General features: G+C 60.1%; 1 protein-coding gene across 3 annotated transcripts in view; it reads left to right on the forward strand.

Annotated features, from left to right (window-relative positions):
• Positions 1–17361, forward strand: part of KCNH2 (potassium voltage-gated channel subfamily H member 2) — a 32750-nt gene extending 15389 nt beyond the window's left edge. Inside the window, exons 3-15 of one of the 3 annotated variants that reach the window (XM_081146836.1) lie at positions 2188–2352; positions 4150–4584; positions 5342–5553; positions 9520–9948; positions 10445–10832; positions 11143–11342; positions 11792–12044; positions 13064–13257; positions 13517–13616; positions 14319–14591; positions 14670–14856; positions 15382–15559; positions 16812–17361. In XM_081146836.1, the coding sequence (XP_081002962.1) occupies positions 2188–2352; positions 4150–4584; positions 5342–5553; positions 9520–9948; positions 10445–10832; positions 11143–11342; positions 11792–12044; positions 13064–13257; positions 13517–13616; positions 14319–14591; positions 14670–14856; positions 15382–15559; positions 16812–16961 (3164 nt within the window). In that variant the 3' untranslated portion in view covers positions 16962–17361. Of the gene's footprint in view, positions 1–2187; positions 2353–4149; positions 4585–5341; positions 5554–6849; positions 7263–9519; positions 9949–10444; positions 10833–11142; positions 11343–11791; positions 12045–13063; positions 13258–13516; positions 13617–14318; positions 14592–14669; positions 14857–15381; positions 15560–16811 lie in introns of those variants that run through there. The other 2 variants (XM_081146837.1, XM_081146838.1) reach the window with 2 other exon arrangements.
• The last annotated feature ends 9772 nt before the right edge of the window (positions 17362–27133 follow it).

The following is a 27133-nucleotide window of genomic DNA, read 5'->3' on the forward strand; positions in this document are numbered from 1 at the left end:
CATCAGGCAGGGCTCCAGGTCACATTTTTGGAAGGAGCTGGGCTTTGACAGGGTTTTTTGAAAGGAAAAATTCCTTGAATGTCACAGAGAGAGGGCCAAGGGGGCTCTGCGTAGGACTGTGTCTAGGGGCCAGGGTGAGCCTGAGCTGCCTGGGGCTTCTATTTGGAGTTTCTGCAGCCAGGCAGGGGGTGAGCTGGCAATCTGGATGCCAGGGTGCTGGGCTGTGGAATGCAGTTCTAATCTCTAGCTGAGAAGTCTGAACGGAGTGGGCAGCAGGGTGCTGAGGCCTCAGGGTCAGAATCCCCAGGCCGTCCCGAGGCTGGGCTCCTCTGGTTCCAGACATTGGTCTTCTGGGACGAGTTTCCTGGTGAGGATTGAGGCTCAGAGGCTTGGATCACTAGGGTTCGGGGGGTGTTAGGGGTCTCCAGGGCTAAGGTTTCCTAGTCTCTGGCCTCTCCTAGTCCCAACGAGGGCCAGTCCCTATTCAGGCCGCTGCTGGCCATCACCATATTAGGACATAAACTCTAGGCGGGCTGTCTGGGTGCCAAATGGTCTCCAGCTGGGTCCGGCCCCCTGCAGCTCCCAACACCACAGCTGTGCTTCAGTTGGGCCATGTCAGAGGCCGGAGGTCAGGGGACAGGAGAGTCTGCTGGTGGGAGATCCAGACAGAGGCCCCCCCTTAGTTTCCGAGGGCCGAGCCAGAAGGGCCTGGGATGAGGTGAGTGGAAGGACCTCAGGTGGGGCGGAGAATCCCTGGCCAGCCCCTGCCCTGGTCCAGAGCCCCTCCCCCCGCCCCCCAGTGCCATCCTGTTCCAGTTGGTTTCAGAGGATCTCCTTCCACGAGATAAATTCCACAGCTGTTAGAATTGCTGGTCTAACAGCACCCTTCACACCTGGTCTGCTCAGGCCCTTGCCGCCACACTCCCCAGGGCTCAGCCCCCAGGGCCTGGCGGCAGGCATCAAACACCACCCAGAGCGCCTCCAGGTTGCTGGCCTCTCCCTTGACCCAATTCACCACCTCCATGTCCTCTCCGCCTCTCTCCATCCCTGGCCCCTCCCTCACCATAATATTCCATCACCAGCCCCACTGGCCAGTGCCTGCTCCCGGGAGTGCTGTTTTAGGTGGTAGGCCCCGCGGAGGGGACGCAGACTGGAAAGTTAGGCCCCTGCAGTTCCGAGAAGACAGATGAGCAGGGGGAGTGAGACAAGGAAAGACGTCTGTCCCCAGAAGAAAGGGTGATAAGGGACAAGCCTGGTGCCCGCAGGGTCCATGGGGAAGAGGAGGGTGAGGGGCTGTGAGCTGGGCAGGGAGCAGAAGGGTATGGGGTGCATCCGGCCTGGTGGCCTGGCCTTGCCTGGTGGCCTGACAGGGAGAGACTGGGAGAGGAAAGAGAGACAAGGAGAGACAGAGATGCAAGGTCTAGGGGCTGTGCTTCGTGATTCTTCGGCGAAAGACCACCTTTCTTTATTTCTAATATGTCACAGACCGATACCTTTGTGAAATACAAGATTGCATGCTTGGAGACCGTGGCACTGTCGAATTGCTTAGAGGTTTTGAAACTTGCTCTCCGCTTCTGGGCGGATCTGCTGTGGACTGATACAGCAGCTGGGGCTAAAGCGGAGCGGACGGGATGGCAGCTCGGAGAGGAGGCACTAACCGTGTGCCAGGTGTTGCTCTTGGCTCTCAGCGTGTGTTGACTTAATCTTTACAACTCAGGACAAAGGAGCTATTATCATTCCCATTTTATAGCCCAGGAAGACGAGGCCCAGGGAGGTTAAATAATGTAAGCATCGTGCATAAATGACTAAGCGGCGGAGGTGGGATTTGAACCCAGGGACCCCCCGGGCCTAAAGTCTGTGGGCTTAATCCCCGCACTACATGACCATGTGTGAGGGAACACAAGGCTAAACTGAGAGGCCGGGGACAACGAAATGACAAGGTGGAGGCAGAAAGGAGCTTAAGCGAGGGTGAGGGCTAGAGAAACGACAAGTGGGGAGAAGGGAGAGCCGGGCCCACAGCAGGTTGGGGCGGGTAGACCAGGGTCAGAAGCTCCGGCTGGCCTGGCGGGCACGGAGCAGGAGGCCCTGGCTAGGAGGGGGCCGTGGGGGAGGCAGAGGTGGACGGGCCCCTTCGGGTTTCTGCTCTGCCCACCCAGGGGCCCTGGTGCCGTGTCCCTCACTCCGCAGGGAGCTGCTTCCTGTGCCTGGTGGATGTGGTGCCCGTGAAGAACGAAGATGGAGCTGTCATCATGTTTATCCTGAACTTCGAGGTGGTGATGGAGAAGGACATGGTGGGGTCCCCGGCCCGGGACACCAATCACCGTGGCGCCCCCACCAGCTGGCTGGCCCCAGGTAAGTGTAGCCACACTGGGGCTGGTGCAGGAAGATGAGGTCTCCCTTTTCTGGGGCCATGAGGCTACCCAAGGCCATTGCCCTGCAGGAAGGAATGTGTGTGTCCCTTCAGAGGTTACCGAGGATGTGGCCCGGTCCCCTCTGGCTCAAGATGAACAGAGATGGAGTGACAGATTGAGCCCAGACCCACAGGTCCTTGGGGCAGGATCGTACCTGGTGTCCTAGCTTTACCTGCTTGGGTTTCCACCAGCATCCTCCCTGCAGGAGTGGTCCTCTCCGCAGCCCCAGGGATGGGGTGGTCATGCACCCTTCCAGGCAGCCCCGGCCACCTCGAAGCCGCTCCCTTTGCTCATCAGAAGGCCCCGTCTCTCAGGGACTCAGGTGTCTCCCTGGGAAACTTCTGCCCCTGACCCATTCCTGGACTGGCCAGCTCCCTGCTGGGGCCTGGGCTGACCGAGAAGAGAATCTGAGGGGAGTGCTCACCGTGGCTGAAGACTTGGAACCCTCACCTCATCCCGGTGACTCAGGCTCAGCCTCTTTGGGTTGGAACTCTGATTCGCCCTTTAGAGTCACGGCAAAAAAAAGCCCACCTCACGGTCTCTCAAGCTCTAAACCGGCAGTGTTGACGCTGGGCCCTCTGCAAGGCAGCAGGGTTTGGCGAGAAGGCCACGTGGCTCCCCTGTTCCGAGGCAGGCTACCCCCGCCCCCATCTGGTACTGTGTGGCCTCCGGCAAGCCACACACTCATTCGTGCCTGTGTTTCCTCACGTTTGTGATGGGGATTATGTTGCCCACCAGCAGCTACGTCGCCCACTGTTTGTGTGAGGCTCACTGTGCTATGTGGCTCAGAAAAATAGTAGTTTATTGTTTTCAGGGCCTTAGGTAAGATTAGATACTAGAACTTTTTAAAAAAATCCTCACCTGAGGATTGATCTATCATCTATCTATCTATCTATCTATCTATCTATCTATCTATCATCTATCATCTATCTATCATCTATCTATCTATCATCTATCTATCATCTATCTATCTATCTATCTATCTATCTATCTATCTATCTATCTATCTATCTATCTAATCTATCATCTATCATCATCTATCTACCTAGATATCTATCTATCTATCTATCTATCATCTATCTATCTATCTATCTATCTATCTATCTATCTATCTATCTATCTATCTATCTATCTATCTATCTATCATCTATCTATATCTATCTATCTATCATCTATCTATCTATCTATCTATCTATCTATCTATCTATCTATCTATCTATCTATCTATCTATCTATCTATATCTATCATCTATCTATCTATCATCTATCATCTATCATCTATCTATCTCTATCTATCATCTTTCTATCTATCCACACACACATACATATTTTTCCATTGCTTTTCAGAGAGAGTGGAAGGGAGTGAGGGAGGGAGAGAGAGAAACATGATGTGAGAGAGACATGTGGATGGGTTGTCTCCCGCACAGCCCAGCTGGGGGCAGGGACCGAACCCTCAACCCAGGTGTCTGCCCTTGACCGGGAATTGAACCCGTGACCCTTCCCTGCCCTGGTCGGCGCTCTAACCGCTGAGCCACACCAGCCAGGGCTGGATTCTAGACTTTTTTTTTTCCTAGAGGAGCGAGTTCTGTGCAGTGGAAGTCAGGGTGGAGGGGTGCCCACTCCCAGGCCTCCCACTTCCCCACCTGCGTCTGCCGGGTGGCAGGGGCTCGAGCCCCTGGGCCTGCCCGCTTGGGGCGGCTCCGGTGGCCAGGGCCGCCCAGCTCCCCTCTCCCCGCAGGTCGCGCCAAGACCTTCCGCCTGAAGCTGCCCGCCATGCTGGCTCTGACGGCCCGGGAGTCCTCGGTGCGCCCGGGCGGCGCGGGGGCCCCGGGCGCCGTGGTGGTGGACGTGGACCTGACGCCCGCGGCGCCCAGCAGCGAGTCGCTGGCCCTGGACGAGGTGCGGGCCATGGACAACCACGTGGCGGGGCCGGGGCCGGCGGAGGAGCGGCGCGCCCTGGTGGCCCCCGGGTCCCCGCGCGCGCGCGCGCCCGGCGCGCAGCCATCGCCGCAGGCGCGCGGCCTCAACCCCGAGGCCTCGGGCTCCACCTGCAGCCTGGCGCGCACCCGCTCCCGGGAGAGCTGCGCCAGCGTGCGCCGCGCCTCGTCCGCCGACGACATCGAGGCCATGCGCGCCGGGGCGCTGCCGCCGCCCCCGCGCCACGCCAGCGCCGGTGAGGGCGCCCCGCCCCCGCCCGCCCCGTCGGGGCCCCGCTTCCGTCCGCTCCGCCCGTCCGGGGTGCCTGGGAGATGGAAATCCCATTAAGCATTTATTTAATCCCACTAAGTGGCCTTTTACTCAATTAAAACTCCATCCATCCCCTAACATTCTCGCACTCTCAGCCTCCCGGGCCCGGGAAGCCGGCTCCCCCACGCTGTCCTGGAGCAGGACGGCCCCGGGAGTCTGAAGGGCAGGACAGGCGCCCGGGTCCCTGTCCCCACCTGGCCCTTTGGCCGGGTCTCAGTGCCCTGGAAACCTCAGGGAGGCTCTGCGGTCTCCTAGTTGCTCCGGGGGCACGTCCCTCAAGTGGGAAGGACTCAGGCCTGTTTCTCACTGAGTCTGACCCCGCTCCCGAGCCAGCTCCCGTGACACACTGACCCCAATGGCCCGACTCCTGAAAGCCTGGTCTTCACCTCAGTTTCATGTCGGCCTCTGCCTGCCACCCAGACCCCACTCTCCCCCCACCCAAAGGGCTGTGCACCCTCTGCGGGCCACCCTGACTCCACTTCCCCCACCCAGGGGCCATGCACCCCTGCGCAGCCCTGACCCCGCTCTCCCCCCCCCCAGGGGCCATGCACCCCTGCGCAGCCCTGACCCTGCTCCCCCCCCCCAGGGGCCATGCACCCCTGCGCAGCCCTGACCCTGCTCTCCCCCCCCCCCAGGGGCCATGCACCCCTGCGCAGCCCTGACCCCGCTCTCCCCCCCCCCAGGGGCCATGCACCCCCTGCGCAGCGGCCTGCTTAATTCCACGTCAGACTCGGACCTCGTGCGCTATCGCACCATTAGCAAGATCCCCCAAATCACCCTCAACTTTGTGGACCTCAAGGGCGACCCCTTCCTGGCTTCGCCCACCAGCGACCGAGAGATCATAGCACCCAAGATAAAGGAGCGGACCCACAATGTCACAGAGAAGGTCACCCAGGTAGGGGCCCAGTCCCTGGCTCTCCCCTCAGCTTGGAGGAGCTCGGGGGGTGGGGGTGGGCTGTGGGCCAAGGTGGGTGGAGGGTCCAGTCAGCCAGGGCCTCTTGAAGGTGGGCGCACCTGCGGGCGGGGCTGGGGGTTTTCAGAGCTGGGGTGAGAGGACAGTCTGGGAGGTCCTGGGGAAAAGGAGATGAGGGGAGGTGGCCTTAGGACAGGGTGGGTACAGAAAACAGGGTGATGGGGCACAGGAGGGCGTGCAGTTGAGGCTGGCACCTGAGAGGGTCAGGGTGGATGGGAGAAGGCAGCCACGGGGGCATGGCAGGGTGTGGTGAGGCGACTACTGGGGGGCACCCAACGGGAAGCTTTGAATTAGAAGGGGCAACGGAGGTCAAGGTTGGGCGTCCTGATTCTTCTCGGCCAAGGCGATGAACTAGGAATGAGGTGGGGGCCTGGTGCTAGCTGCCAGGGTGGCCTGGAAGTGCCCGCCCCTTCCCCAGCCACGTTGGGAGGGGAGGGCGTCGTGGTGGGTGCACAGATATAGGGGGAACAAGCCCCTGACTCGGGGGGCAATGCCCAGCACTGCCCGGTGGCAGGGCCAGCCTTGTCTCCTGCCCCCTCCTGGCAGCAAGATGGCCTGCACCCCCCCCCCCTGCCCATTCCATTCCAGATCCTTCCTTGAGTCCTGGCAGAGGGAGAGGCCCCGGGCAGGGCTGGGGCTCCCGTCCTTTGCCCGCCACGCCTCCGTCCCCGCGGCTGCCTCCTGCTCCTTCCACAGCAACTCCCCCGGTTGGCCCACGTGAGAGCCGCCAGCGCCGGCCTCCTGGGCCCTCCTCCTGGCCCTGTGCCCACTGCCACTGGCTCTCTGGGTCCCCGCCAGGTCTCCAGCCCCTTGGCCTTGAGTCCAGAATGTTCCCCCACATCCCAGGTCCCCCGTCTGGCTGCCTGCGCCCCGCCCCTCCGGCCCCTGGCTCTGTGGCTCCCACCTGGAGCCCGGCCTCTGCCCGGCCCGCTTCTGTGCGCGCCTGTGAGTGTGGAGAGCGAGCGGCGCGTGTTCCTGGCTCTGCCGGGCCCTCCGTCTCCGGGTGTCTGCCTGCCTCTGGCTGGCTGGGCCCTGGGCCGGCGGGGCGGGGGTGTCGGGGAGACCATTAATCTGCGGTGACAGGCCGGGCTGCGGGGGGCGGGGCGGGGTGCGCCGGCGGAGCGGCTGCGGCGGGAGCCGGGCGCGGCGGGGGAGGGGGCGGCCGGGCGCGGCGGGGTGGGGACCCGGGCGGCGGGGGCGGGCCCGGGGGCCGAGGTTCCGACCGCGGCGCCGCCGCTGGGCTGGCGGCCGGCAGAGCGCAGCACCCTGGCAGCGGGGCCCGCGCCGGGGGGTCATGGGCAGCCTCGGCCCCGCGCGCCGCTGTGCGCGCTCGCTGCCAGGGTGACCCCGGCCCCGGGGGCCCAGCCCCAGCGACCCTGGCTTCATTCCAGAGGCTGCCCTGGGAGCCAGGCCGCCGGTCTCTGGGGCTCAGCCTGGGCTGGGACTGCTGCTGGGGCGCAGGTGAGGCGCTGGCTGGGCTGTCGGGGCCCAGGGCAGGCAGGCTGGGGGGAGCCAAGTCCTGCATGGCGGCCCCCGCCAGGAAGGCGAGCGGGACTGGGGCTCTGCAGCCCAGGGTCCAGAAAGGCCGGGTAAGGCGGGCCGTGCGCATCTCCAGCTTGGTGGCCCAGGAGGTAGGTGACCCCCCAGCCCCTCCCTCTCCCCTCCAGGGCTGGGACAGGGACTCAGGATGCGGCCCAGAGGATTCTGGCTCCAGGCGGGGAGAGGGCTGCCTAGAAGCAGGACAGTTTGGGGAGCCAGAGGGTCCGAAGCCCTGCTCATCCCACTCCTGGCCCTAGCTCTCAATTCCCCAGGCCTGCTGGGCCTGGGCGGACAGTGTTTTTCTTGCCAGGACTTCCCTCTCCAAGGGCTCCCGTGGCCCAGTCTTCTAGCTCAAAATGCTGAGGGAGGAGAGGAAGGGTAGGAATGAAATGGGTGCCCAGAGAGGATGGTGGGAGGTGGGGAGGAGAGGAGGTCGCCCCCCTCCCCCTTCCCGCCAGTGGGCAGCGGCCCTGTGCTGGGGGTGAACCAGGGGTGGCAGAGGGATGCGTGGGCTGCTTCAGGGGTCCAGGCTTGCAGGCTGGAGTCTGAGGAGGGTGGGGTCGGAGGCCCCTGGATGGCGGTGAGGGGAGCTGAGCGGGGGCAGCTGGCTCACTCTTCCTGGACAGCCTGAGGTGCTGGTAGCTGCCCCGTGGTCCTGGGAGCACCTCTTCCCCCCCATGTCAGAGAGCCTGGAGCAGGCTGGGGGAGGGTGGCAGAGGGGGTGTTGGAGGTGGCTCAAGGGTGAGTCCGAGAATCCCACCGCTGCCACCACCGCCTGGCACCTGAGCTCTCTGCCGTGGCTCATGCTCCTCCCAGCGGGGGACAGGTATGGGGCAGGTCCTTCCCACACACAGGTGAGGACTCAGGATTTGGTTTAAAGGAGCTTCAGTATTCTGTGGGACCACAGGTCAAAGGAGGTTACACAGCTGGCCCAAGGCCGTCTAGTAAGCTGGTGGCTGCAGGGCTGGGCCTGGCGCCAGTGAGATGAGGTCTGCAGGTCCAGGTGTTGCGTCCCAGGCTTGCCCCGGGTGTGTGTGTGTGTGTGTGTGTGTGTGTTGCAGCGGTGCCAGTCCTGCTATGGGCAGACTCAGGGGCTGGGTCATTGTTACCAGGTGTGGTTTAGCCTCTTGGGTACCTGGAGGAGATCCATGGTGGGGTCTGCAGGGGCCCTGGTCCCACTGGACCCCGAGAGGCCACTGTCCCATGCTCTCTGCCTAAGGAGCAGGCAACATGGGCTGAAGACCAGCACAGTGGGGACCTGGAAGTCACACCCTCCATCCCCTGCCTCAGTCCCCAGCAGCTCCCTCCACCCATCCTGTGCCTTCAGAGCCTCCGGGGCCAGCCCAGGGTGGACAGACCCCTACCTATGGCCCATCTGAACTCCCAGTTACTTCTTCAAAGACGATGTCCTCCAAACAGTCCCTCTGGTCCAGAGGGTCCCCAGCATGAGTGCAGAGTCCTGAGGACAGAGCCCTGGCAGTCAGTGCTGCTGGGAGCAAGGGGCAATTTTGGCTCCCAGGGTGGGCCAGGCTGAGAGAGCTCATGAGGGGCTCCTGGGTTGTCAGATGTCTGTGAGAGGATTCTCAAGGGTGGGAGAGGCCATAGGGGGACAGACAGAGGCTCCTGGGACAGTGCGAAGCTGGCCTCAGCTGTTCCTAGTTTGGCTTCTGCCTGACTGTCGAGAGGCAGGATGTGCAGGTGAGCCTGTGCTGGGTGTGTCACTCCTGGACGTCTGCCTGTGTGCATGTCCCTCTGTGTACCTGTAGATGCGTCTATGGCTGCGTTAGGTCTTCTGTGTCTATTCGCAGGCATGTGGGAGGGCTGCTCTGGGCCAGGAGAGGGGGCTGCAGGAGCAGGGGTGGGAGTGTTTAAGTCTCTCTCTCTCTCGGGGGCCAAGGGGCCTGAATCTGGATGGCTGGTGTCCTTGGCCAGTGGCATGGACAGAGGCCGTGGTGTGTGTGTGTGTTCATGGGGATATTGGGTGTGGGCAAGATTGAACGGTGGGAGTCACACCCCAAAGTAGGGGACTGCGTTGCTGGTGGAGAAGAGTACTTCTGGGCGTTACTGCATGGTGCCCTGGACTGGGAGCCAGCTGGGAGGTCCCTGTGCTCCATGGGGAACTATAGTGCCCAGATCGAGGTGTGGGCAGTGGCTGTGGCCATGTGGCCAAGGGGTGGACATTATGATCAGAACATTTTGGCCTCCCCCTTACTCTGCTTGGCCTCTTCTCTGGAGGCCCCAACAGAGACGTCACCTGCTCCCACCCCGGAGGTCCCATGGCCTGTCCTCCCCTGCTCCCGACTCCAGTGGGACATCACTCCCTCCCCGCTGCCTTCCCTCCCGGTGCAGGTCCTGTCCCTGGGGGCGGACGTGCTGCCGGAGTACAAGCTGCAGGCGCCTCGCATCCACCGCTGGACCATCCTGCACTACAGCCCCTTCAAGGCCGTGTGGGACTGGCTCATCCTGCTGCTGGTCATCTACACGGCCGTCTTCACGCCCTACTCGGCCGCCTTCCTGCTGAAGGAGACGGAGGAGGGCCCCGTGGCGCCCGACTGCGGCTACGCCTGCCAGCCGCTGGCCGTGGTGGACCTCATCGTGGACATCATGTTCATCGTGGACATTCTCATCAACTTCCGCACCACCTACGTCAACGCCAACGAGGAGGTGGTCAGCCACCCTGGCCGCATCGCCGTCCACTACTTCAAGGGCTGGTTCCTCATTGACATGGTGGCCGCCATCCCTTTCGACCTGCTCATCTTTGGCTCTGGCTCGGAGGAGGTGGGTTGGGAAGGAGGCCGAGGGAGGGGAGGGCAGGAGAGGCCTGGAGGGTGCGGGGGAAGGGTGAGGAGGGGGTGGGCGAGGCAGTGGCTAGAGAAACAGGGCTGGAGGGGCCCGGAGGCTGCCCCAGCTGCCCCATGCCAGCCCCCTGCCTACCCCAGCCACTCACTGGGTGCAGAGGAAGTGCGTTTTTCTCATTTGTGTATCCAAAGAGACCACTGTCTTCTAATTCACACAAAAGTGCCCCGGAAGCTATTGGGACCCCTGGCCAGGCACCTTAGGGTGGGTGTTGCACCTTTCCAAGTCTCAGTTTCCTCACTCTCATGACCGGGGGTGGGGGACCATGTACCCTTTGTCACCAAGCTGGCGCAAAGATGATTGGGACCGGGCCGGGCGCGTGGGAGGCGCTTAGACGATCAGGAGGAGGTTCTGGGAGGAAGACCGCAGCGCCCCCCGCTTCTCACGTGCCCCACGTGGAACGTCTCCCCCACCCCAGCTCATCGGGCTGCTGAAGACGGCCCGGCTGCTGCGGCTGGTGCGCGTGGCCCGGAAGCTGGACCGCTACTCGGAGTACGGGGCGGCCGTGCTGTTCCTGCTCATGTGCACCTTCGCGCTGATCGCGCACTGGCTGGCCTGCATCTGGTACGCCATCGGCAACATGGAGCAGCCTCACATGGACTCCCGCATCGGCTGGCTGCACAACCTGGGCGACCAGATCGGCAAGCCCTACAACAGCAGCGGCCTGGGCGGCCCCTCCATCAAGGACAAGTATGTCACAGCCCTCTACTTCACCTTCAGCAGCCTCACCAGCGTGGGCTTTGGCAACGTGTCCCCCAACACCAACTCCGAGAAGATCTTCTCCATCTGCGTCATGCTCATTGGCTGTGAGTGTGTGCGGGGTGGGGGGCCAGGGGCAGCGGGGAGAGCCCTGGGTGGAGGAGAGGGTGGATGCTAGAGGGGCCCGCTGGGACCTTGGGGACTTGGAGACTCCAGGGCCACCATCGTGGTGTGTTTGGGGGCTGGGATGCCGAAGTAGGGGCACAGGCTGAGCCCACGGGCGTGCATGCCTGGGCTTCTGTGTTCGTGACTCTTGCGTGTGTGTTCACATGGAGACGTGACTGCATGTGTCCTTGACTGGTGCAGGGGCCGGCGGGCCCCTTGGATGCTGACGGCCCCGCTCACCCCCGCCCCCAGCCCTCATGTACGCCAGCATCTTTGGCAACGTGTCGGCCATCATCCAGCGGCTGTACTCGGGCACAGCCCGCTACCACACGCAGATGCTCCGGGTGCGTGAGTTCATCCGCTTCCACCAGATCCCCAACCCGCTGCGCCAGCGCCTCGAGGAGTACTTCCAGCATGCCTGGTCCTACACCAATGGCATCGACATGAACGCGGTGAGGCCCCTGGGCTGCCCGGAGGCTGGTGGCAGTGGGCTGGAGGGAGCTGAGTGGCAGTGGGGACGCCGCTAGGTGCAGTGAGCACGTCTCCCGCTCTCTGCTTCAGGTGATCACAGTTAGCACTTAGAAAGACCCCGAGAGGCATGTTGCCCTCCTTTTGCCCTTGGAGCGGGGGCAGGCTGTGACCGAGCTCTTGCAAGTAGGGTCCTTATGGTTAATCCTTACAACAGCCCCACCGGGAACTGGTCTCCACCCCATACGCATCAGCAAATAGGGGCCTAGGGCAATGAGGCTGCGTCCCCAAGGGTGCCCGGCTAGAAGGGGTGGAGCCAGAATGGGCACCCGGGTCCTTGCCCAGAACTGGACCCTGATGCTCCTCCCTGGGTCTCTGGGCGGGGTGGAGTGGGGTCCCAGAGAGGCACTGAGCCAGCCCCACCTGCCCCCAGGTGCTGAAGGGCTTCCCCGAGTGCCTGCAGGCTGACATCTGCCTGCACCTGAACCGCTCGCTGCTGCAGCACTGCAAGCCCTTCCGTGGGGCCACCAAGGGCTGCCTGCGGGCCCTGGCCATGAAGTTCAAGACCACACATGCGCCACCAGGGGACACGCTGGTGCACGCAGGGGACCTGCTTACCGCCCTTTATTTCATCTCCCGGGGCTCCATCGAGATCCTGCGGGGTGACATCGTTGTGGCCATCCTGGGTATGGTGGGGACTGGGCACCGGGCTGGAATGCCGCCCGCCAAGGCCTGGAGAGGTCTGAGCCCTTTGAGGACACAGATGTGGGGTCTCTGGACTGGGGACCTTGGGCTCCTTTAATTCACCCAAGCTCAGGCCCAAGGGGGCAGTGGAGAGGAGCCCCATGGGGGGCAGGATTGCTGAACTCTGGGAGTTCCCAGATGGTTTCCCTTCAGGATCTCCCCACAGGCAGCAACACCTGGCTTCCCTAGAGCAGCACCAGGTCCTGCTCCAAGGCGGGCAGTGGAGAGAGGTTGTGCATCTGATTTTACTAAGGAAACTTAGCTCCCTGCATCCTCCTGTGGTACAGCCAAGCCTGGCCCACACCGGCTGCCAAGCAGAGGGAGTTCTGCCCCTCTGCCCCTCTCGCCCCTCCTCTCCACCCGATCTGTACACCTGGACAGGTGTGCCTGGGCAGGGGACCACCTGCCCTCTGCCTGTCCTTCCTTTGTCACGGCTGGCCATTTTTTATTTTCATTTCTCAGTTCACAGACACCCCCAGACACAAGTGAAACTAGTTTCTGTACACAACTCTCAGCCTCACTAGGCTTTTTCTGGGCTGTGGAAGCTATTCGAGCCTAATTCTTTCAGTAAATGAAATGTGGGGTTCAAGTCCCTACTGCTTTCTGACCTGTAGTCTGAAAAACAATTATGAGGGTGCAGTAATCGGCCAGGGGGTACTTGGGACTTGGGTTTTGGGGGCAGAAGTGGAGTTAGAACCTAAGGAAGCCTGGGCCATGGGCTGATGGGGCATCGGCTGGTCCTGCTGGCTGATTCCAGTTGCTGGGAGGCAAGAAAAGCCGAGATTCCTGCCCTGCACCCCTCAGGCACTGCTGGCCAGTCCTGCTTTCCGGAGCTGAGGGAGCAGGGGCTGTCTGTGGCTGGGGATCGAAGGTGGAGGGTGGGTGAGGATTCCGGAAGACAGTTGCCTGCTATCTCTGCTGCTGCCCCAGGGACTGAACCCCCCCTTTTGGTGGCCTTCAGGGAAGAATGACATTTTTGGAGAGCCTCTGAACCTGTACGCGAGGCCTGGCAAGTCCAACGGGGATGTGCGGGCCCTCACCTACTGCGACCTGCACAAGATCCATCGGGACGACCTGCTGGAGGTGCTGGACATGTACCCCGAGTTCTCCGACCACTTCTGGTCCAGCCTGGAGATCACCTTCAACCTGCGAGACGTGAGTGGGCTGCCTCTGCCGGCTTCACCCTGGGTGGCTGCCCTGAAGCTGCTGGATCCTCTCCTGGGCCTGTTTCCCTGCCTGTCCAATGGTGTGGAGTCCGACCAGGATGTGCAAGTCCCAGCCTCGGCCCTTGTCCTGAGGCCGAGGTCCCCAGGGTGGCGCTCTCCGCCCCACGGTCTCTGTTAATGAGGGGGTTTGAGCCTCGCCCGGCAGAGTGGGTGGCGCGGAAGGGCCCTGACGCCTCCCTTGGTTCCAGACCAACATGATCCCCGGCTCTCCCGGCAGCACGGAGCTGGATGGCGGCTTCAACAGGCAACGCAAACGCAAGCTGTCCTTCCGTCGGCGCACGGACAAGGGTGAGGCGGGCGGGTCCCAGGGAGGTGGGGAGGGCGGAGTGGGGCGGGGAGGGCAGGGTCCTTGAGAGCCCAGAAGGGGGCGGAGGGAGGGGTCCAGGTGCAGCGGGGGAGGGGGAAGAGGGGCAGGGCTGGAGGGTGGGGTCCAGAGGGGGCCTGATGGAGCGCTGAGGGTGAAGTCCAGGCCCAGGTGACAGGGAGGAGGGTGCATTGGGGGGGGGGTAGCTGTGTCTGCTCTATCCAAGCCCCGCAGACATTCCTGCCCCTATCTTCAGTGTTCCCCACTCCTCACCCCAACTGTCCAAACACTGCCCACGTGAGCTGTCACCTCTTCCAGGAAGTCTGCCCTCATGGCAGGGGGTGCCTGAGCTGGTTTGGTTCTCCCAGGGCTGGTGCCTGGGTGGGCACTGCCTTGAACTGATGAGTGGAGAAGAGACAGGACAGAGGAGAGCAAGGGGGCCAGGGACCGAGGCTGAGGGCCCAGGGACCCAGAGAGGCCCACCCAGCATCGCCGCCGGCCGTGCTTGGGCAGCCAGCAGTGGGAGATGACCTGGTCCTGTTGCCCCGAGTTCTCAGTCCACTTTGGGATGGGGAAAAGAAGACACACCACAGTGTCTTGCCAGAGCCCCCTCTCAGGCCTGCTCTGGTCCCCTCGCCTCCCCTCCACTCTGATCTCCTCTGTGCTTCCTGCTCTGTTTCCTACAGACCCCGAACAGCCAGGGGAGGTGTCGGCCTTGGGGCCAGGCCGGGCGGGGGCAGTGCCTAGGGCCCGGGGCCAGCCAGGGGGACCGTGGGGGGAGAGCCAGTCCAGCGGCCCCTCCAGCCCTGAGAGCAGTGACGACGAGAGCCCAGGCCGCAGCTCCAGCCCCCTCCGCCTGGTGCCCTTCTCCAGCCCCAGGCCCCCTGGAGAGCTAACGGGAGGGGAGCCCCTGACCGAGGACTGTGAGAAGAGCAGCGACACTTGTAACCCACTGTCAGGTAGGCAGGTAGGGTGAGGGCCGAGGGGAGGGGCATGGCGTCTGTCCTGGTCTCCCTCACCCAGCTCTCTGGCTCCAGGGGCCTTCTCAGGAGTGTCCAACATCTTCAGCTTCTGGGGGGACAGTCGGGGCCGCCAGTACCAGGAGCTGCCTCGATGCCCCGCCCCTGCTCCAAGCCTCCTCAACATCCCTCTTTCCAGCCCCGGCCGGCGGTCTCGGGGCGAGGTGGAGAGCAGGCTAGATGCCCTCCAGAGGCAGCTCAACAGGTGAGGGCAGCCCTGGGGTCCAGTCTAGCCCATGCTGGGTGTTGGGGATGGTCTGTGGGCAGCCCTGGGGTCCAGTCTAGCCCCCGCTGGGTGTGGGGAGGGCCTGTGGGCAGCCCTGGGGTCCAGTCTAGTCCCTGCCAGGTGTGGGGAGGGCCTGTGGGAAGCCCTGGGGTCCAGTCTAGCCCATGCTGGGTGTCGGGGATGGTCTGTGGGCAGCCCTGGGGTCCAGTCTAGCCCCCGCTGGGTGTGGGAAGGGTCTGTAGGTCACACGGTACCAGATTTGCAGTGTGATCTGTGGGTTCCTGGCAGTATTGTACGGAGAATGGAGAGTGTCCGTCCAGGCCCGCCTGTGTGTCTGGCAGTGTGACCCTGTTCTGTGGTTCAGAGCTGAGCCAGGGGCTGCCACACCTGGAATGGAGAGTGAGCCTGGGGTTGACCAGCTGGCCCATCCATAGAGTGCCCCAAAGTCATAGCTAATGGGTCTCCGCTTCCCTGAGACCCAGAGTGTCCCCCTCCTTGCCCCAGGCTGGAGACCCGTCTCAGTGCAGACATGGCCACCATCCTGCAGCTGCTACAGAGGCAGATGACTCTGGTCCCGCCCGCCTACAGTGCTGTGACCACCCCGGGCCCGGGCCCCACCTCTGCCTGCCCTCTGCTGCCTGTCAGCCCCATCCCCACCCTCACCCTGGACTCGCTTTCTCAGGTGAGTTCCGAAGCTCCCTCCTGCCAAGGCACCCCAGTCCTGCCTTTTCTGAGCCAGGTCTGCTTTGCTGCCTTTTCTGGTTGACCCTGGGCCCCAGCCTCCCGCCAGACTGTGCTCCTGGAGGGGGGAAGCCTCAGGAGCTGTGGGCTCAGGGCAAGGCAGGAGAGCCCCCAAACCAAAGCCCCCTGACAGCTGGGCAGAGGTGCCAGCAGGCCAAGTGGTGTGGGCTCCCTTATGTCACCTGGATGGCCTGATCTGCTCATGGTGCCTGTGTTGTGACCACAAGTGGTCTGCGGGGGGACTGATGAGCCTGAGGTCTGGTCGTTGGTTCCGAGTGCCAGTGAGCCCTTGGGACAGGGTCCCAAGTCCCTGGTGTGAATGGCACCCCCAGGCCTGACTGTTGCCAGCCATTGGCTATCACGCTGGCTGCCTTGCAGGCTGTCTTGAGGGATTCGGCTAGTTTCTAGGTGGCACCTCTGGCCCCCATCTTTCTCCTCCTGCCGGACACGGGCCTCTGTTGCCCTTTGTTCTCTCCTGAGTGGCCTCCTAAGAGACAGCTGAGTCTGGGCCTCTCTGGTAGCCTGGGAACTGTCCCTTTCCTCTGGCATCTGCTCCCCCTCCCACGCACTGCCTGCTGTTTGCAGACACAGGGCCGCGTCAGCAAATGTGCCAGTCTCCCTTCACAGCCTCCCTGCGGATCTCACCGCGGGCTTGTCAGCACCCCCAGACCCCCTCTGCACCCACAGACCTCTCTGCCTGCTCTGCAAGTTCCCTGGCCTTCTGGGCCCGGCCTCCAGCCTGCCCCTGCATTTGGTCCCTGAGTTCATTCTAGATTGGAGGAACCTTGTTTCTCTTTCTGTCCCAACTCAGGGTCCCTTATTCTGGGCTGGTGTGGATTCAGCTGCTATGTCCCTGGGAAGGAGTGGCTGTGGCCTTGAGTGCCCCCCACCCCCCACTATCTGGGGAAGCTCCCACAGCCCCCAGCTGCCCAGTTTGGCTCCTGCCCACCAACAGTACATTTCTCTATTTCCACCCTCAGAGCCTCTCCCTGTGGTTCATGTTCTGTCCTGCTCCGTCTGTCTTGGCCCTTCAATTGGTTCTCTCCAGCCCCTTCCTGACCCCCTGTCCTCTGTCACCGGATCCTCCTGACCCTCCCTGAATTCTGACCCTCCTCTCTGTCTATTTGACTGCCCCTCCATTCCCTCCTGTACCCTCCGAGGGCTCCTTGCCTCTTACACTCTGTCCTTTGCAGGTTTCCCAGTTCATGGTGTGTGAGGAGCTCCCCCCGGGGGGCCCAGAGCTCCCCCAAGATGGCCCTACTCGACGTCTCTCCCTGCCGGGCCAGCTGGGCGCCCTCACCTCCCAGCCCCTGCACAGACACGGCTCAGACCCAGGCAGTTAGTGGGGCGGCCCGGTGTGGACACATGGCTCACCTAGGATTCAGCACTGCCCGGGCCCCTCCCCTCGGAGGCCCCGCCCTGGAGGCCCCGGCCACGAAGGGGAGAGGAACTCGAAGGCACAGCCCCTCCCGAGCTCTTGGGACCATCTCCTGCTGTCCTCTGGGCCTCAGTGGGAGGGGCAGGGGCAGGGCCAGGCAGTGGACAGGGGGGTCTGTGGTCCCCCCACTGCCCTGGGGGCAGTAGCTGGTCTAACTGCCCGGAGAACCGGCCCTGGGCCTTAGGCACCTCAAGGACTTTTCTGCTATTTACTGCTCTTATTGTTAAGGATAAGAATTAAGGATCATATGAATAATTAATGAAGATGCTGATGACTATGAATAATAAATAATTATCCTGAAGAGACTGCAGTGGTGCTGGGGGGTGTGGCATAAGCACGCAGTGTCCTGTGTTCACAGTGTCGTGTGTGTGGGCGCTGGCCTCTGTAGGAATCCATGCTCAGGGCCTGCAGGGGCTGCCTTGACGTCTGAGTGCGGAGCGTGTGTGGTGGTGGGTGCTCCCTGGGGCTGCCTTCGTGGGCTGTGGATTCAGGAGAGCGCGGACCCACCTGGGCTGTGTGAACGTAGAGGCAGTCCTGGTGGGAGGCAGGCCTGGTGGGAGGCAGCCCTGGTGGGTGCAGGCCTGGGTCCGGCCCCTCCGGGTCATGTTGCTTTGCTGGCTGCTACTGGTTCCCAAATCTGGCCCCACACTGCCCACTAATGCAGCTGTGCTCTTGTCCCTACACAGTTCATGAACCAGCCCACACCCACTGTAAGCTGTGGCTGGATCTGGCCTAAGTTCTGGCCCTAACCCCCCAAACCCCCAACTTGGCCTTATCTTGACCTTAACCCAGATTCTCATGGACCGTATATAATTGGCCCCCACACCCACCCACCCCTGGGCACACTGGTTTCCTAGCCCTGCCCAGAGCTCTCCTGCTGTCTGGCTGCAGATGGGCCTCACCTTGATCCCTGGATCACCTGTGATCCTTGACCACAGAGGAGCTGCCTGAAGAGGGTGGCTCATTCCTATTATCAGGGTAACCTGTCAGAACAGATGTCCTGGGGCTAGTGAGGGCGGTGTCCTCACCTGTGTGCACGTGGGGTGGGCAGGTGCACCTGGGCCGCTGCTCTCTCGAGGACACCCAGCTTCCCCAAGGAGCAAGTGCAGTGGCCCGCTCTGCTGGTGGGCAAGGGAGCTGCCCTCCAGAGGCCTCCAGAGCCCACCTAGTCCACAACCCCTGACCCTTTGAGGTGACTTTGTTAACCTCATTTCAGTCAAACTCGGCTATTCTCACTGCCGGGGTGGGCAGCTGGTGGGAGGAGAGACCAGGGTCTCTGCAGCCTGGAGGGGTCTTTGCTGTGCCCAGGGCAGGTGGGAGAGAGGGAAAGAACCTCTCCTGTGCAGACGATTGTGCACCAGGGCATAGAGACCAGAGAAGGGAGAGGTCCCGGGGTCAGGGGTAGAGAGGGCCACAGAGAGGTAGACCAGGCAGAAAGGGTGACAGGAGCCTGAGAGCCTGGGAGAGGGATGCTTGAGGAGTGTCTGAAGCCTGGGCCTCAGGAAGAGAGGAAATAAGGATGTGTGGGCCCACCCTGAAGCCCCTGTGCATCCCAGGACAGGCCCCTGGTCAGAGGAATGGGCTGTTTCCTCTGCTGGCCTGCAGACAATGAGATACGGGCTGTCAGCTCTGGGAGGCTCCGTACCAGCCACTGAAACATGCTCAGTGTTGAATGAATGAACGAACGAATGAATGAATGCAAGCAGTGCCCTCCTTCCTGGGACAGAAACCCTTGGGCTGGACAGGCAGGGCTGGGGAAGGCCTCATGCAGCTGGCAGGAGCAGAGGGGGGCATCTTCCCAGGGCTCTGGCCCCTCACCCTGGTGATTGTGTTCTCTGTGTCTGCCCTCATGCCCACACCAGACGTGCTCCCTGGCCTCCCCTGTTACCTGGGCTCACAGAACCACAAGGACTTTGGTGGTGGGGTGGGCAAGGGTGGTGGTGAAGTCCTCTCCTCTCCTGTAGGGCCGGCACCAAACTGCTGGGGGCCTGCTGTCCAGAGCTGAGGGTTCCAAACCACGAGCGCCAGCGAGGTGGGGCGGGAGCTGGAGGGGCTGTGTCGGTCCAGGAAGGGCCTAGAGCTGGCACACCGGCAGGGGTTGGGGCTGGAACCAAAGGCACAGGGCCAGGCTGCCTGGCACCCCCCTCCATCTGCACACCCAGGACGAGGACGGAGGAGCTGTGGGAGGCCTGGTGGTGTTCCGGCCTCATGACTCAACCGCCGCCCACGGCCCAGGTACAGGCTCGCCTCCGCACCTGTCCTTACCTGGGTCCCCGCCCCCCTCAGCCCAGGGAGCCCGGCGCTCACATTTCATTGACAAATAAGAGGAACTGACACTCAACACATCCTTTGTGGCCAGCATTATTCCTGTCGCCTGAAACCAGAGCCTGAGGCCGCGCCTGAGGCTGCAGTAACCTGCCTGAGCCCGCAGCTCCTGAGAACAGAGCTGGAGTGAGACAGTCCGCCGGAGCCACCACCTGCTGGCTTAAGCCTTGGGCACATGCCCCCCCCCCCCCACCTCTGCCTTGCTCAAGGGACAGTGACTAGATCCTTGCAAGGTTCTGGGATTTCTAAAACTTTCTCTCCCCTGCAGACTTTCTACCTTCTGCTCCTTTGCCTGGAGCACCCTTTGCCGGGTGAATTCCTGCTGGTCCTTCAGGGACTCTTCTGGGAAAGGCTCCGAGCTCCCTTCCCCTGGGCTGGGAGCCCTGCTGTGCGACCCCCCAGCCTCTGCTCTTCCCACCCCACTCTCAGCACCCTGGACTGCCGGATCTGGGGGGCTCACTGCCACTGTGCTACACTCTGTCCCCCCAGAGCCAAGCACAGCTGCTCCCCCAGAGCAGGCACCTGGCAACTTACTAAATGCACTGGATTTGGCAGCAATTTTGTAGTAACATCCTTAACATCAAAAAGGCCTGCCCTGGCCGGCGCTGCTCAGTGGCTAGAGCCTAGGCCTGTGCACGGAAGGGTCGAAGGGTTGCAGGTTCGATTCCTGGTCAAGGGCACGTACCTGGGTTGCAGATTCGATCCTGGGCACCGGTCAGGGTGCGTGAGGGAGGCAACCAATCGATGTTTCTGTCTCTCTCCTTCCCTCCCTTCTACTCTCTCTAAAAATCAGGGGGAAAAATATCCTCCCATGAGGATTAACAATGAGAAAAAAAAAAGGGTCTGCATGCTTGACCTTGGGGGAAGGCTGTGTCTTCCTGTGCAGCCAGGCTTGGGGCTGGGGGCTGAGGAAGGGTCTCTGGGCTTCTGGCACTCTCGAATCTCCTGTTGATAGGCAGGCACGGGGTCTGGTACCCCAGGGGTAAGGGCCCAAGCTGTTTACATCACTCACCTCATTCTGTTGGCTCAGCTCAGTGCCTGGGGATTGGTCCCTGCTCTGAGTTACAATTAGGGACCTTGTCTGGTGCCCTCTGGGCCGGAATCCCTCAGGATACGGCTGGACACCCCGTCATGGCCGGCGCCCACCAACCTCTCAGAGGCTGTGCCATATGCCTGGCTGTCCCTCTAGGGGCAGCCCTGCAGCCCAGCTGACTTCAGGGTCTGTTCCGCCACAGTGCCAGGGGAGGGGGTCTGTGCCAGGCCCTTTCTGCCACCTACCTGCCCATGAGCAGATAGGCCAGAGTGGGCCCAGGCCCCGAAGGGACAGTTGGCCTTCTCTGTGCCTGCAGGACAGCGCCCTCCATACCACTTGGCACACCAGTTCTCAGCTCCCTCTCCAGAGTCGCCCTTTTCTCCTGCCGCGTGCCAGCCCCTCGGCCACGCGAGGTCACGTCCTGCTAACTGCTAACCACGCTTGTTTCTCCCTCTCTGCATTTGCCTTGTCTTCGCTCTTGTGAGGCAAACTCTGCCCTTCCTGGTCTACAGAAACCCTTCCATCCTGTAAGTCCCAGCTCAGACATCACCTCCTCCAGGAGGGCTTCCCCAGGCTTCTCCGTTGATCTAAACCTCTTACAGCACTCAGCTCAGACCCCTGTTAGGATCCCCGACCCTGCCCCCCAGTTTCCTTGGTTCTCTGTCCTACGGAAGGGAATGCTGAGTAGTGGTCCTCTTTGCATCTCCCAGAGACGCCTCTGCCGCAGAGCCGGGAGATGCAGGTACCTTGCCGGGATGTCTCGCTCCCCGTGTCCAGTGCCCAGCTGGCCTCCCCGTGGAGGCCTCCTGCTTACTGCCCCCTGCGTGGCTGCACTTTTGTCCTTTGATGGTCGAGGCTGAGAGAGGTTCCTCCCAGGGTTTTTCTGTTCCACCTTCAGGTCTGTGGGACACCCCCCCAGGTGGTGGGCACTCCTATGGGAGCCAAAAGGGGCTCGGCCTGTGGCTCAGGTGAGACTTCACACTCACACCCTGAATAGCATTTTCCTGGCAGGCGCCCTGGGTCTGACCATGGGGGGACCGCCCTTCTCTCTCAAGTGCCCCAAAGCTTGAAATGAATTTGAAGCCTGGGGTTTTCGAAGGTGACTGTTTTGAGGCATTTTTAGATAATTGTGTAGCAGGAAAGGGTGGTCCGTGTGAAAATTAATGAGGGTTTAGTAAAATCGAATCATAATAGTTTTCCCAAAGCTGCATAGGTGCGTGATATTAAATCCAGTAAACACTCAATTTATCTCGATCACCTTATTGCAACAGCAATTTACATAAAGCAATTCTTGATCGTCCAAGCGTGGTGCAAGGTTTTGGGGTTTGTTTATTTTTTGGTTAACTTTGTCTTCCAAAAAAAAAAAAAAAATGTATTCTGAAGCTTTTGTTTAAACAACCAGCTCCATTATTTTATAATCACAGCTGATAAGTGAGCTGGAAGCCTGCGAGAGCCAGAGCTAAGAAACCAGGGCAGGAGAATTGAACACGATGTCTTACCATTATTTTAAAATTAGCACGAGCATAAGGTCTGGCTGCAAAAGACTTCCATGCTGACTGGCAAGCGAATCAGTCATTAGGGAAACAGTCTGGAGAGGGCTCGTGGGACAAGGCGGAGGCGGCTGTGTGTGGCAGCCTCGCTTCCTCCCTCGGCTCCCCCAGGCGACAGGAGCCGGCGACTCCGAGGGACCTTGGTGATTAGGGACACCCGGAGGGTCAGACGAGGCTGTTCTCATGGTGTCGAGCAGCCCAAGTGGAATGAACCTCTTAGCGGATGGGAAAACCACCAAGTGTTTTATTTAATGTCAAACCGCCCCGGGTGCTCCTGAATTGTGACAGTCCTGCTTGCGAGTTTGTCTTCCTAGCGACCACAAAGAAGAGCTATGCTCAGGGCTGGTGACAGGAGCTTGGGGGGAAGCAGGACTGGGTTAAACAGAGATTAGAGACATGGCCCAGCTGCCCTCCCTCCTCCCGCCCTGGGTGGGGGGCTTCCCTTGGGACCCTGAGAAATGGCTGGAACGTCACCTCATGGACTAGGGTGTGCCCAGGGCCTCCCCCTGCCTCGGGGCGCCCAGGGATGAGGCTCCTGTGCTGGGCTAGTCTCCCTGTGACCTGTGTCTCTGCAGGCACCTGTTCCCTGTGTGTTCTGACTGCTCCCACCTCTCTTCCATGCCACTCTGGCTCAAGCCGGACACTCCCCGTCTCCTTCATGTTCCAGAGCTCCACGAACCACAAGCTGTCGCCTGTAGCAGATGACAAATGCAGATTTGGGGGGGTCATTGCGAGCGCTGGGGAAGTTAGCTCCCAGCCCAGCCCAGAACACAACTGCAAAGGGCATCCCAGACATTCCAGCCCGGAATTCTTGGCCGCCTCCTTGCCGGTGCCTTTCTCACTGGCTGAGCGCCTTCTTCATCCTTCCAAGACCCTCTTGGTTGGTTCCCATCTTTCCAAAGACCCTTCTCTGCCTCCCCCCAACCCTCCTCCCCCATTTCCCCCGGCCTGCTCCCAGGCGCTCAGCGTGCTGGATGGGCAGATCCGTTCAAGTCTCTCCAGGCTGCTCTCAGCTGACCTTGACCTTCTTTGTTTAAAAATCCTCACCCGAGGATATTTTTTTCCATTGCTTTTTGAGTGAGAGTGGAAGGGACAGAGAGAAACATCGATGGGAGAGGGACACATCGGTTGGTTACCTCCTGCATGCGCCCCAACCTGGGCCAGGGATCGAGCCTGCAACCGACGTATGTGCCCTTGGCTGGAATCGAACCCGGGACCCTTCAGTCCGCGGGGCGATGCTCTAACCACGGAGCCACAGTGGCTAGGGCGACCCTTCTTCTAAGTGGCCCTTCCCGCCTATGGGAACACTATTCAGATACACATCTGAGGGACCCAGAACTAACCATGGCCCTAGAAGGGAGCAACGCTTAGGCAAAGTTTTCTCCCTCCCTCCCTCCCTCCCTCCCTCCCTCCCTCCCTCCCTCCCTCCCTCCCTCCCTCCCTCCCTCCCTCCCTTCTTTTTATTTTTGATTTAATTAATTTATTTAAATTTTTTGTATATTTTTAAAAATTCTAAGTATTACAGATGTCCCCTTCTTTCTCTTTCTCTTTGCATTAGCAAGCACTTCCCCCGTAATAATAAGTAGTGACTCATAATGAGACAGGAGATGGGAGCATGAGGCAGGTCTGAGGACAGCGGCCCTGTCACGGTCCAGAAGGGGGAGGGAGGGAGTGTTGGTTTCGGGCAGAGCCGGGCAGCCCAGGTCTTAGGAAAACCCTCTCCTGAGCCATCCAGCTTCCCTCCAGCCGAGACCGTCCTCTCTAACCTCAGGCCTTTGGAGAAGCCCCGGGTCTGGAGGGGACTGTAGGTGCCACAGCCTATTAGAGACCCAGCTCACATCAGGCAAGGCCCGGGGGAGGGCTTGGGGCCCCGAGCGCTGCTCTCTGGGGACAGATGCCTCATTTCCCGCTAACTTTTTGCCAGAGGACTGGAGAGCACGGGATGTGCTGGGTGGCTGTCAAATCTGTGGGCTGGGAATGAATGCAATGCAGAAAAGCGACTTTGGCGAAGAGGCTGCTCCTTTGGCTAAATGCTTGGCGAGCAGCTGCTGTAACAGGGCCAAGGCTTGTCTCTCTGCACCCCATCCCCACTGTTTAGGGGGGCAACTTAGGAATGCGGGCGGAGGCGCTCTCCGCAGTGAAGACCCGTCCACTCCCCACTTCTTGCCTGGACACGGCACATCCTCCCAGCCCTTCTGCGCGGACGGGGTTCTCTGTGGCGGCAAAGGGCTGCGGCCCCCTGGTATCCCCTCATTCAGTCCGTCCACAGCTTGGCTGTCCCCTGTCTCCTCACTCCCTGATTTCCCCCCTGGACGCAGGGGGAAAGTGTGTCGGCGCCTTGTTTCCTTCTCCAGCTCTGTGTTGGTCAAGTACCGCTTGTAATTTGGGGGACATATCCACCTTTTCTTCAATAGCAGAGGCTCCCCCTAACTGCGACGTCTCTGGTTCCAGTCGCTGGGACACTTTCTCCCCACAAGAGAGCCGGAAGCAGCCCATGTGGGACCAGGGCCTGCGTGAATTAGAGAGCGGACCTGGGTAAACGCCCTTCAGTGCCACCGGTGACCTGAGGTTCTGATCTCACCTGTGGCCCACGCTCGCACACCCAGGCGGTGGATCCCAGGGACTTTTTTTTTTTTTTTTTTTTAATATGTTTTTATTGATTTCAGAGAGAGGAAGGGAGAGGGAGAGAGACAGAAGCATCAATGATGAGGTTATTGATCGGCTGCCTCCTGCACGCCCCCTGCTGAGGATCGAGGCTGCAACCCGGGCCTGTGCCCTGACCGGGAATCGAACCATGCGACACTCAACCACTGAGCCAGGCCCGGCTGGGCTGAGCTTCCATTTCTTACTGTGAACCCAGCGGGGCAAAGTTTTCCTGGACTGACACTGTGTTCTCTTTGAGCTAAACGAGGGCTTGAAAAGGGGGCTTCAGTCGTCAGAGCAATACTGAGTCTCATAGAGTTGTTTTCTTTTTCAGAACCTTTCAAATGCAAAGTTGTCCCGGGTAGGGGAGGAATGTACAGATTGGAACCTGAGCCTGGCAGGGTCTCGTTTGTCCCCTGGCTCCTCAGACAGTTCTGATGACCATTCAACTGAAGTCACACACTGACGCACGACAGCAACCGGCACAGTTGTGGGTGGGTTGGGGTTGCTAGAAAGCCAGGCAGGGGTGTGACTCTGAGAGCACCTGGAATGAGAGTTCAGTCCCAGGGAGTGGGAAGAGCCCGGATGAGTCTTAGTCCGGCTGCTACAACAAAAATACCACAGGCTGGGTGGCTTATGAACAACAGACGTTTCTTTCTCACAATTTGGAGGCTGAGCAGTCCAGGATCAAGGCAGATGCCATGTCTGATGAGGACCCACCTCTTCAGATGGCTGAAAGGGTGAGGGAGCTCTCTGGGGTCTCTATGAGGGCACTAATCCCATTCGTGAGGCCCCCACCCTCATGACCTAATCACCCCAAAGGCCCCACCTCCTGATCATCACGTTGGGCCTTAGGTTTCAACATATGAATTTTGGGGCCGTCACAGACATTCTGTTCATAGCAGAATGGACCAACCACAGCAGGATGGTCCCGCTAGACCAACCGACATGCCCTTATGTGGACCCAACAGCCATGTTTTGGCCAGAGGAAGAAGAAAGTGCTGGGAATGAGCTATAAATGATGGGTCTGTTCTTTTGTTATTTTAAAGTAGAATTTAAAAGCTCATGTCAAGGGTTATAAATTATGAAACAGACCTGGAATAAACCAAGTTATTTTGGGCCTACATTTTACTGTTGTGGGGAAGGTGGCATTTTTCAACGTTGGCAACATAAAATAGAAACGTGTGCTAGTCTTGACTTCTCAACACGAGTATAAATTGCTTGAAGACAGCACTGAGACTAGAGGTGAAGTGAAGTGAGGGGCCGTCTGAGAAAGTCTGTCACCAAAGGAGCACATGAAAGATCAGCTGCAGAGCAGTGGCTCCCCAACTCCTGCATCCTTTGTCCTGAGTGCAGCAAATAGAGACCTGGGATTGGGGTTGGGTTTGGGGTTAGGGTTGGGGTTAGGGTTGGGATTGGGGTTGGAGTTGGGGTTGGGGTTAGGGTTGGGGTTAGGCTTGAGGTTGGGGTTGGGGTTGAGATTGTGGTTGGGGTTAGGGTCAGGTTTGGGGTTGGGGTTAGGGTTGGGGTTGGGCTTGGGGTTAGGCTTGAGGTTGGGGTTGGGGTTAGGCTTGAGGTTGGGGTTGGGGTTGAGATTGTGGTTGGGGTTAGGGTTAGGTTTGGGGTTGGGGTTAGGGTTGGGGTTGGGCTTGGGGTTAGGCTTGAGGTTGGGGTTGAGATTGTGGTTGGGGTTAGGGTTAGGGTTCGGTGAGAGGCAGAAGGATCCACTAATTTTTTTTAGAGAGAGTAGAAGGCAGGGAGGGAGGGAGGGAGAGATACATCAGTGTGAAAGAAGCACATCAATTGGTTGCCTCCCACATGCACTGGGACCAGGTCAGGGGACCCAACTTGAAACCCTTCGGTGCACAGGCTGATGCTTTAACCACTGAGCCACACCAGCTCGGGTGAATATGTATTACTTTTAAGAGATAAAACACATAGTGTGTTTGTAATGATATTACTAATTCATATTCCGAACTACAGAGTTTTAATTGAACCTTGTTGATCTTCCATCTTTCTCTCCTGTTCCTTAAAACCCTGACTCCTCATGGCACCAACATAACTACTTATTTGCTTTATCCCACGACAAGCACACACACAACAGTCTCAGAGTAATGATACCAACCACCGCAGCCAACGAGACGATCACAGGAAACAGCTTGTGATATTTCTGAAGTTCTTTTTGTCCTGAGAGTGAATCCCACTAGGGATTTACAGTCAGATTACTGTGTGTAAGTTCCTGGGGACAATTCCTGCTTGGGTGGTTGTAGCACCAACTGGCTGTGTTACATAATTATGATTCATTTGTATAATTTCCCTTTTCATTTTTAGGGCTTGCTTTTTACTTTTAATTCATTCTGAGGCTGAATCTACGAAACAAGTTATATTCAAAGCAGTCTAGCTTCTCTCCCTGTCTCCTCGATTTCATTCCCTTCCCTTCATTGATAACCAGTCAGGTATTTTTGTCCTTCCATTATTTTTTTAAAATAAGCAAATGTACCCTGGCCGGTGTGGCTCAGTTGGTTG

The sequence above is a fragment of the Miniopterus schreibersii genome, assembly GCF_964146895.1.
Source record: "Miniopterus schreibersii genome assembly, chromosome: 9".
Lineage (NCBI taxonomy): Eukaryota > Metazoa > Chordata > Mammalia > Chiroptera > Miniopteridae > Miniopterus > Miniopterus schreibersii.